This window comes from Macaca mulatta, chromosome 12 (assembly GCF_049350105.2).
Source record: "Macaca mulatta isolate MMU2019108-1 chromosome 12, T2T-MMU8v2.0, whole genome shotgun sequence".
NCBI lineage: Eukaryota > Metazoa > Chordata > Mammalia > Primates > Cercopithecidae > Macaca > Macaca mulatta.
Genome location: NC_133417.1, coordinates 106,040,992 through 106,056,777, shown reverse-complemented (window position 1 = coordinate 106,056,777; position 15,786 = coordinate 106,040,992). Strand labels below are relative to the sequence as shown.

Genomic DNA, 15,786 nt, shown 5'->3' with positions numbered 1-15,786 from the left:
AAGCAATAAGGAGGATGAGCACACATTTTGGAAAGTTTGACACTATTTTCTAATAAATTCATTAAGTATTGACAATACATCACATATTTAAATGAAAAACAATGGTTTCAAAAACGTAATGAGGAGGGCATTGTTTTATATTTTTAATTTCTGGCTTCACTGAAGGCAACTGGATTTTCTTACCTGCTTCACACATTCCATTAGTCAATATGATAACTTGTTATCACGTCATGTTGTCTCTGGCATACCTCACTGTACACTCTTGATTGAGAATCAAAAGGTAATTAATGTCTTAGTATTATTAAGAAGTAATTTTGACCTCAGGGATCCTAGCAACCCTCAGGCCACATGTTGGAAATTGCTGTGTTAGGGAGTAGGATACTAGAAATGAATGTTCACTGTTGTAGGTAGCAGTTGATATTTAAAGAGGAGACTGAAGAATGTCAGTTAAGTCAGCATCTGTTAAGAAAGCTGTTTTTTTTTTTTTTTTTTTTTTGAGTTGGAGTCTCACTTTATCGCCCAGGCTAGAGTGCAGTGGCACAATCTCTGCTCACCGCAACCTCCGCCTCCTGGGTTCAAGGAGTTCTCCTGCCTCAGCCTCCTGAGTAGCTGGGACTGCAGGCGTGTGCCCCCATGCCCAGCTGATTTTTTTGTATTTTTAGTAGAGACGGGGTTTCACCGTGTTAGCCAGGATGCTCTCGATCTCCTGACCTCATGGTCACCTGGCTCAGCCTCCCAAAGTGCTGGGATTATAGGTGTGAGCCACCGGGCCCGGCCAAGAAAGCTTCTACCATAAAACAGCTGTTTAAATCTCAACCTCAACAATTGTACTTTTCATCTTTGCTTCAGAAAATAAATATAACCAATAAAGTCCTTTTAGTCCTCCCTCCCCAGGGGCAACTGTTGTTATGAATTGAATGCATATCCCTCTAATCTGGGGTTTTGCCATGTTTTTGTATTTTTACATAGATGTCTGTGTATCTTTGAATAGCATGTTAAAACCTATAAAAACAGTTCCATAGCCTGTTTTCTTTACAATGTATTTCTAAATATTTTATATATAAATATAGTTAAACCTTTATGCAAGGCTGTGAGAGGTACAGATCTTTAGTTTTTTGTTAAAATTTTTTTTTCTGTTAATTTTGTTCTTTTTTCCTAAATGTATGTTGCATTTTTTCTTTCAGAATCGTTGAAAAATGGCTCTGCTACAGGTGGTGGAAATAAAGTTTATTCTTTTCAGAATAGAAAACACTCTGAAAAGATGGCTAAATTAGGTATGTTGCTTTTCTGATTTCTGTAACTATTATTCATCTTTCCTAAGGTAGATTTAACCACATTCCCCATGATTATCATACTACTGTATTTCCTATAGGAATGAAGACAGATTCCCTATGGTTTAGGGAATAATGAGACATTCCCTAAAAGAAGGATGTTATATTAAGCACAATTAAGTTCATTTGGTTTTTTACATGCTCAGATGTCTTCTGTTTTCAGCTAGATTATAAGCTTCTTGTAGTATGAGCACAGTCTGTTTTTCTTTAGTCCTCTCCAAAATATGTAGCTTAGTTTCTTTTTCTTTCTTTTTTTTTTTTTTTCAAAGGTGGAGTCTCACTCTGTTGCCCAAGCTGGAGTGCAGTGGTGCAATCTCGGCTCACTGCAACCTCCACCTCCCAGGTTCACATGATTCTCCTGCCTCAGCCTTCTAAGTAGCTGAGACTACAGGTGTGTGCCACCACACCTGGCTAACTTTTTTGTATTTTTTTTTTATTATAGTTTACGTTCTAGGGTACATGTGCACAACGTGCAGGTTTGTTACATATGTATACATGTGCCATGTTGGTGTGCTGCACCCATTAACTCGTTATTTACATTAGGTATATCTCCTAATGCTTTTGGTCTTTTCACATAATCCCATATTTCTTGGAGGCTTTGTTCATTTCTTTTTATTCTTTTTTCTCTAAACTTCTCTTCTCACTTCATTTCATTCATTTGATCTTCAATCACTGATACCCTTTCTTCCAGTTGATCGAGTCAATTACTGAAGCTTGTGCATTTGTCACATAGTTCTCGTGTCATGGTTTTCATCTCTATCAGGTCGTTTGTGGACTTCTCTGCATTGGTTATTCTAGTTATCCATTTGTCAAATCTTTTTTCAAGGTTTTTAGTTTCTTTGTGCTGGGTTCATAGTTCCTCATTTAGCTCTGAGAAGTTTGATCGTCTGAAGCCTTCATCTCTCAACTTGTCAAAGTCATTCTCCGTCCAGCTTTGTTCCGTTGCTGGCAAGTAGCTGTGTTCCTTTGGAGGGGGATAGGCGCTCTGATTTTTTGAATTTTCAGCTTTTCTGCACTGCTTTTTCCCCATCTTTGTGGTTTTATCTACCTTTGGTCTTTGATGATGGTGATGTACAGATGGGGTTTTGGTGTGGATGTCCTTTCTGTCTGTTAGTTTTCCCTCTAACAGTCAGGACCCTCAGCTGCAGGTCTGTTGGAGTTTGCTTGAGGTCCACTTCAGACCCTCTTTGCCTGGGTATCAGCAGCGGAGGCTGCAGAAGAGTGAATATTGCTGAACAGCAAGTGTTGCTGTCTGATTGTTCCTCTGGATGCTTCGTCTCAGAGGTATACCCAGCCGTGTGAGGTGTTAGGTGTCAGTCTGCCCCTAGTTGGGGGTGTCTCACAGTTAGGCTACTTGGGGGTCAGGGACCCACTTGAGCAGGCAGTCTGTCCGTTCTCAGATCTCAAACTCCACGCAGGGAGAATCACTACTCTCTTCAAAACTGTCAGACAGGGACATTTACATCTGCAGAGGTTTCTGCTGCTTTTTGTTTAGCTATGCCCTGAACCCAGAGGTGGAGTCTACAGAGGCAGGAAGGCCTCCTTGAGCTGTGGTGGGCTCCACCCAGTTGGAGCTTCCAGGCCCCTTTGTTTACCTACTCAAGCCTCAGCAATGGCGGGCACCCCTCCCCCAGCCTCGCTGCCACCTTGCAGTTAGATCTCAGACTGCTGCGCTAGCAATAAGGGAGGCTCTCTGGGCGTGCGACCCTCAGAGCCAGGCGCAGGATACAATCTCCTGGTGTGCCATTTGCTAAGACCCTTGGTAAAGCGCAATATTAGGGTGGGAGTGACCCGATTTTCCAGGTGTTGTGTGTCACAGTTTCCCTTGGCTAGGGAAAGGAATTCCCTTCCCCTTTGTGCTTCCCGGGTGAGGCGATGTCTCGCCCTGCTTCTGCTCTCACTCATTGGGCTGCACCCACTGTCCTGTACTGACTGTTCAACACGCCCCAGTGAGATGAACCTGGTACCTCAGTTGAAAATGCAGAAATCACCTGTCTTTAGTGTCACTCACACTGGGAGCTGAAGGCTGGAGCTGTTCCTATTTGGCCATCTTGGCACCCAATCCCAAGTTTTTTGTATTTTTAGTAGAGAAGGGGTTTCACCATGTTGACCAGGTTGGTGTCAAACTCCCAACCTCAAGTGATCCACCCGCCTCAACCTCCCAAAGTGCTAGGATTACAAGCATGAGCCACTGTGCCCAGCCATAGCTTAGTCTCTTCACAAACTATTTTGAAGTAACAAGTGAGAGTCACATAGAGCTATTCTGAATTAATGATTAAATAAGAGTTTTGCTGGACAATCCCAGCACTTTGGGAGGCTGAGGCAGGAAGCAGGCAGATCCCTTGAGGTCAAGAGTTTGAGACCAGCCTGGCCAACATGGTAAAACCCCATCTCTACATGGTGGTGCGTGCCTATAGTCCCAGCTATCCAGGCAGCTGAGGCAGGAGAATCACTTGAACCTGGGAGGCAGAGCTTGCAGTGAGCCGAGATTGTGCCACTGCACGCCAGCCTGGGTGACAGAGCAAGACTCCATCTCAAAAAAAAAAACCAAAAAAAACCCACAGAGCTTTACCCTGTATATGGAAAAATGTTGTTTATATTACAGGAAAATGCTTACATAAAATTATTAGGAATAGTCTTCTAACATTTTTCTTACTTGAGTTACCACCTATACCAATTACACTTCAATTGCTGATTTTCAGAGAACTAGGCTGTAATAAATTACATATAACCTTAAAATTAAACTGTCAATTATTTTTTAAAATTCAGGCCAGGCATGGTAGCTCACACCTGTAATCCCAGCACTTTGGGTGGCCAAGCCAGGAGGATAGCTTGAGGTCAGTAGTTCAATACCAGCCTGGGCAACATAGTGAAACCCTGTCTCTACAGAAAATTAAAAAATTAGCCAGGCATGGTGGTGCATTCCTGTAATCCCAGCTTCTTGGGAGGCTGAAGCAGGAGGATCGCTTGAGCCTAGGGGTTCAAGGTTACGGTGAGCCACGATCACACCACTACACTCCAGCCTGGGTGACAGAGTGAAACCCTGTCTCAAAAAAACAAAAACAAACAAAAGAATCAGATGGCACTGTATTTCGATCTTGTGGTATGAGGGGGTCATCATTTTTGAAAGCAGTAAGGAAGGAAAGTAATATATGTGAAAGTACTTTGAAAATTATAAAGGTATATAAATATAAGGTTTGGAAATACCAAAAAGTCAGGAACAAGAGAATAATTATTATCCACCTGGTAAATCTAATAGTTGAAAAAGAGGGCTTACAATGTATAAGTATAAAACACCTATGGATATTTCTTCAGTGGTTTGTTTTTATTCAATCACTGTAGCCAATGACACATGTAAACATTCAGGGTCAAGTAAAAATGAAATATGTTAAATGTTGACACTGATGAGGAATATATGAGAAGTAATTATAAAACCTGTATTTCTGAATATAAGTTAATCAATTGACAAAATCAGTTTAGTTTTTCTAAAAGTTGTAACATTAAATACATTACTGATTTTGAACATAACATGGTACATACAATAATTTACATTAATTGATGTGTTTCTTAGTATATATTTATCTACATCAAGAAATTAAGTTTTTTTGGTTGGGCGCAGTGGCTCACTCCTATAATCCCAGCACTTTGGGAGGCCGAGGTAGGTGGATCACTTGAGATCGGGAGTTCAAAACCAGCCTGGCCCACATGGTGAAACTCATCTCTACTAAAAATACAAAAATGAGCTGGATGTGGTGGTGCGCACCTGTAATTCTGGCTACCTGGGAGGCTGAGGCAGGAGAATCACTTGAACCCAGAACATGAAGGTTGTTTAAATCTATAAAAATGACTGAATCCTGTATAGGAGCACTGAGAAACCGGAGAAATGCTGATGTAATTATTAGAAGAAAGATAAAATAGACACCAAGACCAAAATGAAACCCTAGAACAATGGTGCAGGACAAAAAAATACCACTGGAGAAAGAGGAGAATTATTATTGTGAAGTGAAATAGAACTCACAGGAGTAATCAAGTAGTAGTTCTCCATTTGGAGAATCAGCACGCTCATAACTTAAAGATGATAATGTGTTGTATTTGTAAGCGCTGCATAAAACTGGAATATTGTCTTCATTCTCTGCATTTCTGTCATCACATCTGAAACAAATACACATTTTAAAGTCATGAGAAGATAGTTTTATAGATATTTAGTTTTTATTATTATGACCATGAAATTTCAGGAACACAGTTTGACAGACTGATCAGACTTCTAAAATCTTTGTTTAGTTACAACCCATGTTTAGTTACGATGCTCTTTAATGAATTTCATTGACTCATTAAGTATTGTTGCTAATTGTGTTTACATCTAAATATATCAGTAAAATAGAATGCCTTAATATTTAATAAATAACATGATCTGCCAGAAAATCATGTTATTCTGAGTATAAATGATTATTTTGACCAGGTATAGTGGCTCACGCCTATAATCACAACACTTTGAGAGGACAAGGCAAGAGGATCACTTAAGCCCAGGAGTTTGAGACTAGCCTGCGCAACATAGTGAGACCTTATCTCTATAAAAAAAATTTAAAAAAAGAAAAAGATTTTCATATAATTGGGCTAACCAAGATATAGGGCTAGAAATAGACTATAGGTTAGATAGGAAGGCTTTGTAAAATACAGAGAATGTATCTAGGGTAAGAAAATAAATGTAAACAAAAGAGCAAAAGTAGAATTACCAGGTAGAGAAGAAAGTGAGGAGTTCAATCAGGCTGGAGAAGTAAATGGGAAAATTAAAAATAGTTTGAGATCCAGCAATCCCACTACTGGATATATACCCAAAGGGTATGAAATCAGTATGTTGAAGAGATCTGCACGCCCGTGTTCATTGCAGTATTATTTCACAATACCCAGGATATGGAATCAACCTATATGTTCATCAACAGATGAGCAGATAAATATAAATGAGGTAAAAGAAAATAAGTATCTTTTTTAAAAAAAGAAGAAAATGGATTGGTTAGATAGGACCAGATAACAGACTGATCTAAAGCTATCATTAGAGACCAGTTTATTGTGTAAAAGACAATATAGATGAATTATTAGAATAATGAATATAAAGATACAAAATTTATGCCCTATTTTTTTTTTTACAAGCCCACAAGTAACATCATTTTTTTTTAAGGGTCTCTCTGTATTGCCCAGGCTGGAATGTGTGGTGTAATCTTGGCTCGCTGCAACTTCCATGTCCTGGGCTCAAGCGATCTTCCTACCTCAGCTTCCCAAGTAGCTTGGACTAAAGTCACACGCCACCACACCTGGCTAATTTTTCTGTTGTTTTGTAGAGACAGGGTTTCTTCATGTTGCCCAGTCTGGTCTTGAACTCCTAGACTCAAGTGATCCACCCACCTCCGTCTTCTAAAGTGCTGGGATTATAGGCTTGAGCCACCATGTCCAGGCCTAATTTTGTATTAATAGAGTCAACAGCCATGCCATTACATTTCATTTAATATCATCGAAAACAAATATGACACAGGAGCAAGAAAAGAATGATAAAAACTGTACACACGCATTGAAAGTGTGCATGCAGATGATTAATACAGAGCAAAAGTCAGCCAGCTTTTTCTGTAAAGGGCCAGACAGTAAATATTTTCAGCTCTGTGAGCTAAACAGTCTCTGTTGTGACTACTGAACTTGGCTGTTGTAGCTAAAAAGCAGCCACAAACAATACATATGGATGGTGTGGCTATGTTCCAATAAAACTGTACTTAAAACAAGTGGAAAGTCTGGGTTTGGCCCATAGACTTATAGCTTGCTGACCCCTGACGTAAAGAAACACTGTAACTTTTTGCCATTCACAGTCATAACTAAACAAAAAGTTATGTGTTAAATAGTGGTTCACCGCTGGGTGTGATGACTCATGCTTGTAATCTTAACACTTTGAGAGGCCGAGGTGGGAGGAGCACTTGAGGCCAGGAGTTTGAGACCAGCCTGAGCAACATAGGAAGACCCTGTCTCTACAAAAATTTAAAAATTAGATAGGCATGGTGGTGCACCCCTGTGGTCCCAGCTATTTGGGAGTTTGAGGTGGGAGGATGGCTTGGGCCCAGGAGGTCAAGGCTGCAGTGAGCCATGATCACACCACTGCACTCCTGGGTGACAGGTAGTTGTACTAGGCATTGTGCCTGGTGCTTATTAGACATGTTGAGTCATCCAAGAGGTGTTGGAATGTCTGCCTATCTCTGTGTACTCACAAAAATGACTATCTTGGCCGGGCATTGTGGCTCACACCTGTTATCCCAGCACTTTGTGAGGCCAAGGCAGGCGGATCATGAGGTCAGGAGTTTGCGACTAGCCTGGCCAGCATGGTGAAAACCTGTCTCTACTAAAAATACAAGAAATTAGCTGGGCATGATGGTGCACACCTGTAATCCCAGCTACTTGGGAGGCTGAGGCTGGAGAATTGCTTGAATCTGGGAGGCAGAGGTTGCAGTGAGCTGAGATCGCACCACTGCACTCCAGCCTGGGCAACAGAGCAAGACTCTATCTCAAAAAAAAAAAAAAAAAAAAAAAAAAGACTATCTTGTTCTTATTCCTCTTCAATTCTTTCTTTTTCTTCTTTTCTCCCTGACTCCTTTGTAGTTTTATAGTTATTTAAAATCAGGTGGAGCATTTTTATGTTTCAGTATAAAACCAGAATGATCTCAGCTAAGTTGCTTTTGTTGCTTCTTTTCATATGAAGTTTTTTCCCTATCCTGTGAATCAGCCTTTAATCCAAAAATGACATAAAGAGAAGAGCAAGGACTGAGCCTTAAGTATGCCTAGAATGTTGAGGAGGCTGAGGACAGTGAAGAAGAGATGGACTAACCACCACCGGTAGCTTGGGAACCAGGATAATGTCATAAGACTCAAATGGAGGAGTAATACCAAGGGAGATTTAAAAAAAAAAACAAAAGCAAAACAACAACAACAACAAAACCTAGTGAATCATATAGAATGCCAAAGAGATTAAGAAAAAAGAAGCAGCCAATTCATTTGTAGAGATTGTTATGAGTATCTTGGGTCAGTTTCAAGATTGGAGGATAAAAATGGGGGCAGGTTAGAAAGGTTTAGGAGCCAGTAAAATGGCTTTCACTTGTACAAATTTAACTACACCTTCTCCATTTAGAGAAAAAAGAAAAAAAGCAGTTAATTTGGTATGTGCCCTTTTTCTCAGTGAACAGTGTCCCAGTGTGAGAGTTAACTTGGAAAATGTAAATCTATTTCTTTATTTGGGTTCATTTTCCACATGCCTCTCATGGTGTGAGTGTGAGAGCATCATTAAAGATAACGATTATATTTTTTTATTTTAAATGGCCCCTATTACAAGCGATTTGGTCTTTGGTCTTTAGAAAAAAAAAAATGAGGGAAAGAAAATTGTTAAAGTAAAAATAAAATGGCCCCTAAACAAAAGACCACTATTTCATTTATTCTTAGTTGAAGAAATGGCCATCTGTTCAACACTCTGTTTTATGCATTATTTATACGTATTATAGAATTTTTGGCACAAAATAAACTGTTCCACACTTTATGGAAGATTTAAAAGATTTTAAAGTATAATTTTAACTCTGCACAGTTTTCCCTTGAGTTTGGATCTCACTTTCAGGCCATTCTTTCTCACCCCCCATCAAAGATGTGCCTCAACTATATATGGTAAGAAGTGAAAGGAACATAAGTGGTTGATGGAGAGGAGAGTATGGTAATTAGAGAAAGCAGCAAGGTCAAAGTTATTTGTATTTTTTTTTTTTTTTTAAGAAATCTGTGGGTAATATGAAGGAAAATTTGAAGATGCTGGGAAGACAGCTAATAAAGGTGAAATTAGTACTACTCCTAATATGGACAGGATTATTTTTCTGATAAAAGTAGCAAAGGTTTTTAAATAACTTTTGTAAGCGAAATAAGTTTATTTCCCTCTTTATCTACTGTTGTCCTTTAAAAGGTTTTTATATATTTCTTTGTTTACAGCTTCAGAACTAGCAAAAACACCAAAAAAAAGTGTTTCATTCAGTTTGAAGAATGATCCTGAGATTATGATAAACGTTCCTCAAAGTAGCAAGGGTAAGACATTACATTAGTTCTTTGAAAAGAGTTTTCATAGTTGCTTCAAGATAGAGCATGTTACTTTTTCCCTTGTTTGTGCATTTTTATATATTTTCTTCTTTTCTATTCTGAAAATTCATTCAACAAAATGCAATTAATATTTCAACTCATGTAACTTAGTATACTCATGTTTAGCAGTCAATAAGAGGGAAAAATATCTGTGCTAACTGAAGTTGTGCAAATTGACAGGGCTAACCAGAAATAGTCTTTAAATCCTGTTGTTATTTGCTTGAGTTAGCCAATTCTTTATAGAAGATTTGACTTTGGGAAATACTATATGAAATAAGGCGTTTGGAGTTTGGAAGTCTTACAGTAATTGTGGAGCGGCTATTTTTGAATGATCCCTTCTAACTAGATTAAAAAGTATACATTGTGTTTCTCTTTATTTATATTTTTCTTTTGGTTTTTGAACACCAATGTCACTTGCCGATATTTCTATTTTTTCATATTTTAGAGATGGCATCTCGCTGTGTTGCCCAGGCTGAAGTGCATTGGCTATTCACGGGCACAATTAAAGCACACTATTAAAGCCTTGAACTCCTGGGCTCAAGTGATCCTCTAGCCTCAGCCTCTCGTGTAACAGGGCCTATAAGCACCATTGTGTCTGGCTCTATTGTACTTTTTTTTTTTTTGAGAAGAAGTCTCACTCTGTCACCTTGGCTGGAGTGCAGTGGTGTGATCTTGGCTCATTGCAGCCTCTGCCTTCCGGGTTCAAGCAATTCTCCTGCCTCATACTCCCGAGTAGCTGGGATTACAGGCACCTGCCACCACACCCAGCTAATTTTTGTATTTTTAGTAGAAATGAGGTTTCACCCTGCAGGTCAGGCTGTTTTCTAACTCCTGACCTCAAGCGATCCTCCTGCCTTGGCCTCCCAAAGTGCTGGGATTATAGGCGTGAGCCACTGCTCCTGGACAGTTGTACCTTTCAATAATCAAAATTTAAAAGGGCTCCATTTTTCTTGTTAGAATGCTACAGAAATGCGGGAAGTAGCTGTTAATAATGTGAGTGATCATGAAATGAATAGTGATAATCCTCCGGTGGAGAGGGAATTAATTTATAATTCAGTAATAATGTGGTGGCTTCTATGTAGAAGCTGCAGCTTTGCTTTTTTTTTTTTTTTTTTAATTTTTAATTTTTTGAATAGACACAGGATCACGCTATGTTGCCCAGGCTGGTTTTGAACTCCTAGCCTCAAGCAATCTTCCTGCCTTGCCTCCCAAAGTGCTGGGATTACAGGTGTGAGCCACCATGCCTGGAAACTACTTTTGATGAAACTAGACCACAATGAAAAGTAAAGTGTCCGTAGTAAGTCATGGCTTTTTGTTTCATTCTTTAGGCCATTCTGCTTCAGACAAGGTTCAGCCGAAGGTAAGTGATTGACTAAAAAGCAAAAGCCTTAGTGTTACAAAGTAAGACATGATGAAAAATCGTCAGAAATTCGATGAAAAATTATCAGAAATTCAATGAAAAAATTGATCTCTTAATTTATATAGAGCTTTGTAATTTACAGATATTTGGCAGTTAAATATCTAACTTATAGATGGAGAATTGGAGGTTCAGAGAGGTGAAGTGACTTGTGTGAGTTCAGTTGACTGGAAGGAGAACAGCTAGAAAATGAAGCCAGGCCTCCCAGACCCAACTGTTGTGCTTTTTCTGCTGTGTGTAGCGGGCTTGAAAATTTTGGGGGTTTTGCTTTTATATGTCATGTTCTATTTCATTTGCAGGGGGAAGGGGGCAGTGTTGTGCAGTTTGATCCCAAGATGCATTAGATCCATTATTCTATCCTTTTATAATTTACATTTGAAAACTTAGGCTGGCTTAGGCAAATCCATTCCAGAGTAATTAAAAGGAATTGACAATTTTTATCTCCTCCTTTGTGGGTTTTTTTCTTTGTTTGTTTGTTTGTTTTTGAGACGGAGTCCTACTCTGTCACCTAGGCCGGAGTACAGTGGTGGCAATCTCGGCTCACTGAAACCTCCACCTCCCGGGTTCAAGTGATTCTTATGCGTCAGGCTTCTGAGTAGCTGGGATTACAAGTGCGAACCACCACACCCAGCTAATTTTTGTATTTTTAGTAGAGGCAAAGCTTCACCATGTTGGCCAGGCTGGTCTTGAACTCCTGACCTCAAGTGATCCACCACGCCTGGCCTCCTTTGTGTTTTTGTGGTGTAATTTTCTCATTATGCCTTTTCGAGTGTTGAGTGTTCCATGAAAGGGCCATATATGCAAAGCATCCCCCAAATGCCAAAGGAGCCAAGAAACCAAAGGAGAAGGCAGACAAGTTTAGTTTGTCAGTAAAGGGTATTTTATTAGAGACAGGAGCATGGTCTTGGGCAGCCACAAGACAGGGTAGCTCTCTTCACTGTTACTCCCCAGAGCCATGGCTTACATAGCATAAGGAAAGGGTATACATGTTCCAGCAAGATAATTAAAGGCAACCCTCTTTAATTGTCAAGACGGCAAGAATGCTATATGCATTGTAGCCAGTAATTTGTGTAATAATATCAAGGTTGACATGCTCTTTCACAGAAGACAGTAAATAAAGTAGGAATCAGGAGGCATTCATGAGTCTGGGGCTAATCAGAAGTTAACATGATGGATTAGCATCCAAGATGGAGTCACTTTTGCCTCCACAGTCAGTATAGAGTACAGGCTGGAGTACAGTGGTGGCGATCTCAGCTCACTGAAACCTCCACCTCCCAGGTTCAAGTGATTCTTATGCGTCATCTAAGGCCATGCTTATGGCCTGTGCAGGAATGTCCTATTTAGACAAGTCTGTGTATGGGATTAGACATGCCAGAATTTCAATTGTCTTTAATAATGCTTTTTTCCTATATTATGTCTTGTGTGTTGTATCACTATAAAAGGAAAAAAAGCTCATTGCCATAATCCAATCAAGAATTTAGATTATTCTTTCTCAAGTTATAGATTATAACCCATTAGTAGATATTGTCAACTCTCCCAAAAGACCAGAAAAACCTGTTGATGAAACAAAGCTACCTATTACAATAAGAGACAACATCGTTGTGACAGAATCTTAGTGTACTGTCTTAGAAAAGCAAGTTCAAGAGAAAATATGTATAGGGCTTGGGGATCCTGGGCTTAAGTGGCTTAAGGCAGGTTTTTCAAGATGGTAAACTGATTGGTATTGGGCAGAATTGGGGACATGATATTTTAGGATTGGTAGACACAGTGAAGATCGTGTCTTAAAGTGTATCTTGATAACTAAACTGTTGATAAGATAAGCTGTTTGCCCTGGGAGTAATCTGTTGTCCTGATAGGAGAACAGTTTGCCCAAATGAGCAAACCGTCAAGAGAGATTAGTTTGCAGAAATTTTCTATAGCAAGTAGGGAAATTATTTATTAGTCTTGTCTTTTTGAGCAGGAATTTTCTGCAATGGTTATTTTGACACTGGTGTTGTGAATTCTCAGACTTAAGCTGTGTATATATTATATAAGTTATCTCAATACTCAATCATGAAATCAGTTTAGTAAGACATAAACTGCATTTTTAACAAATGAAGTAGAACAGAATTTTAAATTTCTGTTTTATAATTTTTTTGGTTTATATATATACATGTACTGGGTCAAGATGACAAAATGTAAAAATTTTTGAGGATCTTGATCAAAAAAGTTTGAGACATACTGTAATTCCATCGGTAAGGGATTATCTCAGTTATTAGATTACTATTCTTTTTTTTTTTTTTTTTTTCCCTGAGGCAGAGTTTTACTCTGTTGCCCAGGTTGGAGTCCAATGGCATGACCTCGGCTCAACACAACCTCCACCTCCCAGGTTCAAGCAGCTGTCCTGCCTCAGCCTCCCAAGTAGCTGGGATTACAGGTATGCACCAGCATGCCCGGCTAATTTTGTATTTTTAGTAGAGACGGGATTTCTCCATGTTGATCGGGCTGGTCTCGAACTCCCGACCTCAGGTGATCTGCCCGCCTCTGCCTCCCAAAGTGCTGGGATGAGCCACTGCGCCTGGCCTAGAGTACTATTCTTAATATCCCAAATCAGATTTAAATGACACCAACAATCTATCACAAGACAATAAACTTAAATTTTTTTTGTCATATTTTCATGTTGATAAAATCACAGGGTACCTTAACTTTTTTATCAATACTGTTAGAAATTTACATGTATATAACAGTGGATATTTTAATGTGCTAACAACTTATGGTAGTATTCTATAAAAAAATTCTTTGTACTTCTATAAAAAGTTACAATTTTTTAATTGTAACAGAAATTTTTTTATTTCTGTTAAATTAAAAATTACAATTTTTAAATTTCTTACAGAAAGTAAGAAAGTGTAAATCTCTATTTCTCTCCTTAAAGAATGTAATACTTTAACACCAGTAAATTTCTAGCACATTAAAAGGCCCATTGCCATATACATAGGAGTGCCCATTCCCTTTCATACTTACGATTGCTACATAATACTATCTTTTAAAAAGATACTCTATTGGGCTGGGCACGGTGGCTCATGCCTATAATCCCAGTACTTTGGGAGGCTAATGTGGGCAGTTCACTTGAGTTCAGGAGTTTTGAGACCAGCCTGGCCAATATGGTGAAACTCTGTCTCTGCTAAAAATACGAAAATTAGTTGGGCGTGGTGGCACATGCCTATAATCACAGCTACTTGGGAGTCTGAGGCAGGAGAATGGTTTGAACCCAGGAGGCAGAGGTTGCAGTGAGGTGGAGTGAGCCGAAATCACGCCACTACACTCCAGCTTGGGTGATGCAGCAAGACTCTGTCTCAGAAAAAAGTGTGTGTGTGTGTGTATATATATGTTCTACTAATCTGATAGGTGAAAGTAGTTCAAAAGGCTGATATACTCATATTTTTTCTGTACATAATAGAAGTATATACATACTTTACAAATAATATAGAATTCAATTTCTAGAATCACTCTAGTAATCCTTTGGAATTTGTTTCTTTTGTTATACCCTTGTTTTGTTCCAAATAATTCATTTGTCATTATCTTCTAGTTCTAGGAAGTAAGCTCATCTAGCTCTAATGCAGTCTATTGAAAGCAAAATATTTTTCTTTTCTAGCCTCTTTCACTCAGATCAGTCATTAACTTCTATGTTGTTATTTAATGCTTTTCCTGTTTTTAAACAGAACAATGACAAAAGTGAATTTCTGTCAACAGCACCTCGTAGTCTAAGAAAAAGATTAATAGGTACGTATTTCTTTTTACGTGACATTTTTATAAAAAGCAACATCTAAACAACAGGCAATGGTAGTTAAGTATATAGGTTCTAGACTTAGACTGCTTGGTGTTTTGAATCTTTGGCTTTTAGCTGCAACGCTTAGCACCATGTCTTTCACATTGTAGTCAGTGTATATTGAAGTCAGCTAAAAGGTCTTTCCAAAGAAATAACATGCCTTTTAAGACAGTTTTGAGACAGTCTGGAAATTATTCTATTGATTTATTTGAAAATTTTATAATGAAATAATATTAAATATTCATAGTTGTACTGAAGGCTAAACAAAATCAAGTGAACAGACATGGCTCCTGCCTTCTAGGAAATTAAAAATCGTTTCAGATTTTTGAATATTTAACTTTGGGGCAAATGACTGGACCTTTATATATCAGGAAAATGTCAATACCTTTCATAATGCTGATCCTTGACAAGAGTAGTATTAGCCAACATTGTTAAATTCAGCCTAACATCAGGGCTTTATAACTTCATAGCCCTTTCTTTTCAAGGTACGGATTTCATAGAATTGTTAAAACTGTATTTTTAATCACCATAAAATTGGTAATGCTAAATGATTTGGTATATTAAAGCAGTAAAAGGTCTGTATAGTTGTGATTGTTATTTCATGTCAACTATATCCCATGTCTTGTGTTTTCTCCTTATCCCAAAGATGGGTTGTTTTTTAGAGAGAAGGTGAACTTCCCTCTTCCTTCTTAATCACCACAAAACATATATGCCTACATGGAGGAAGCGTACATGTAAAGAAGGTAGAGACACTTTCTGCCACCTGCCACCACTTCTAAGCTGTGCATATACCATGAGCAGCAGTCAGTGCACATTTGAATCTGCTAAGCTATATGTGCTTACAAAATTAAGCCTTTTTTTTTTTTTTAATATTTACGTTTGTTACATTCTGACTTGGGATAATCCTCTGCAGTATAAAGTTTTTTCACTCATATTTTGGAAGTTAGCTTTTAAAAACAGTTTTATGCCTGTTGATTGTGAAACTGGCTTTATTCTTATTTAATAAGTGTAAAACTAGCTATATTATTTCTGGGGAGTTGTACAGGTGAGGTTGTGGTTTGTCGAAAAAGATGATTCTTGAATCAACTCTGGGA

At 38.5% G+C, this 15,786-nt stretch overlaps 2 protein-coding genes across 10 annotated transcripts in view; one reads left to right on the top strand and one right to left on the bottom strand.

Annotated features, from left to right (window-relative positions):
• Positions 1 to 15,786, bottom strand: part of NIF3L1 (NGG1 interacting factor 3 like 1) — an 80,079-nt gene that overhangs the window by 16,618 nt on the left and 47,675 nt on the right. For 5 of the 6 annotated variants that reach the window (XR_013401791.1, XR_013401795.1, XR_013401794.1 and 2 more), the window contains one exon: positions 4,638 to 5,483. The gene's annotated coding sequence lies outside the window, so the exon portion shown is untranslated. Of the gene's footprint in view, positions 1 to 4,637; positions 5,484 to 15,786 lie in introns of those variants that run through there. The other variant, XR_013401792.1, reaches the window with a different exon arrangement.
• ORC2 (origin recognition complex subunit 2) overlaps positions 1 to 15,786 on the top strand; it is a 60,077-nt gene that overhangs the window by 19,130 nt on the left and 25,161 nt on the right. For all 4 annotated transcript variants that reach the window (XM_015110703.3, XM_015110707.3, XM_015110704.3 and 1 more), the window contains 4 exons: positions 1,185 to 1,274; positions 9,327 to 9,419; positions 10,799 to 10,830; positions 14,586 to 14,646. In XM_015110703.3, the coding sequence (XP_014966189.2) occupies positions 1,185 to 1,274; positions 9,327 to 9,419; positions 10,799 to 10,830; positions 14,586 to 14,646 (276 nt within the window). The remainder of the gene's footprint in view (positions 1 to 1,184; positions 1,275 to 9,326; positions 9,420 to 10,798; positions 10,831 to 14,585; positions 14,647 to 15,786) is intronic.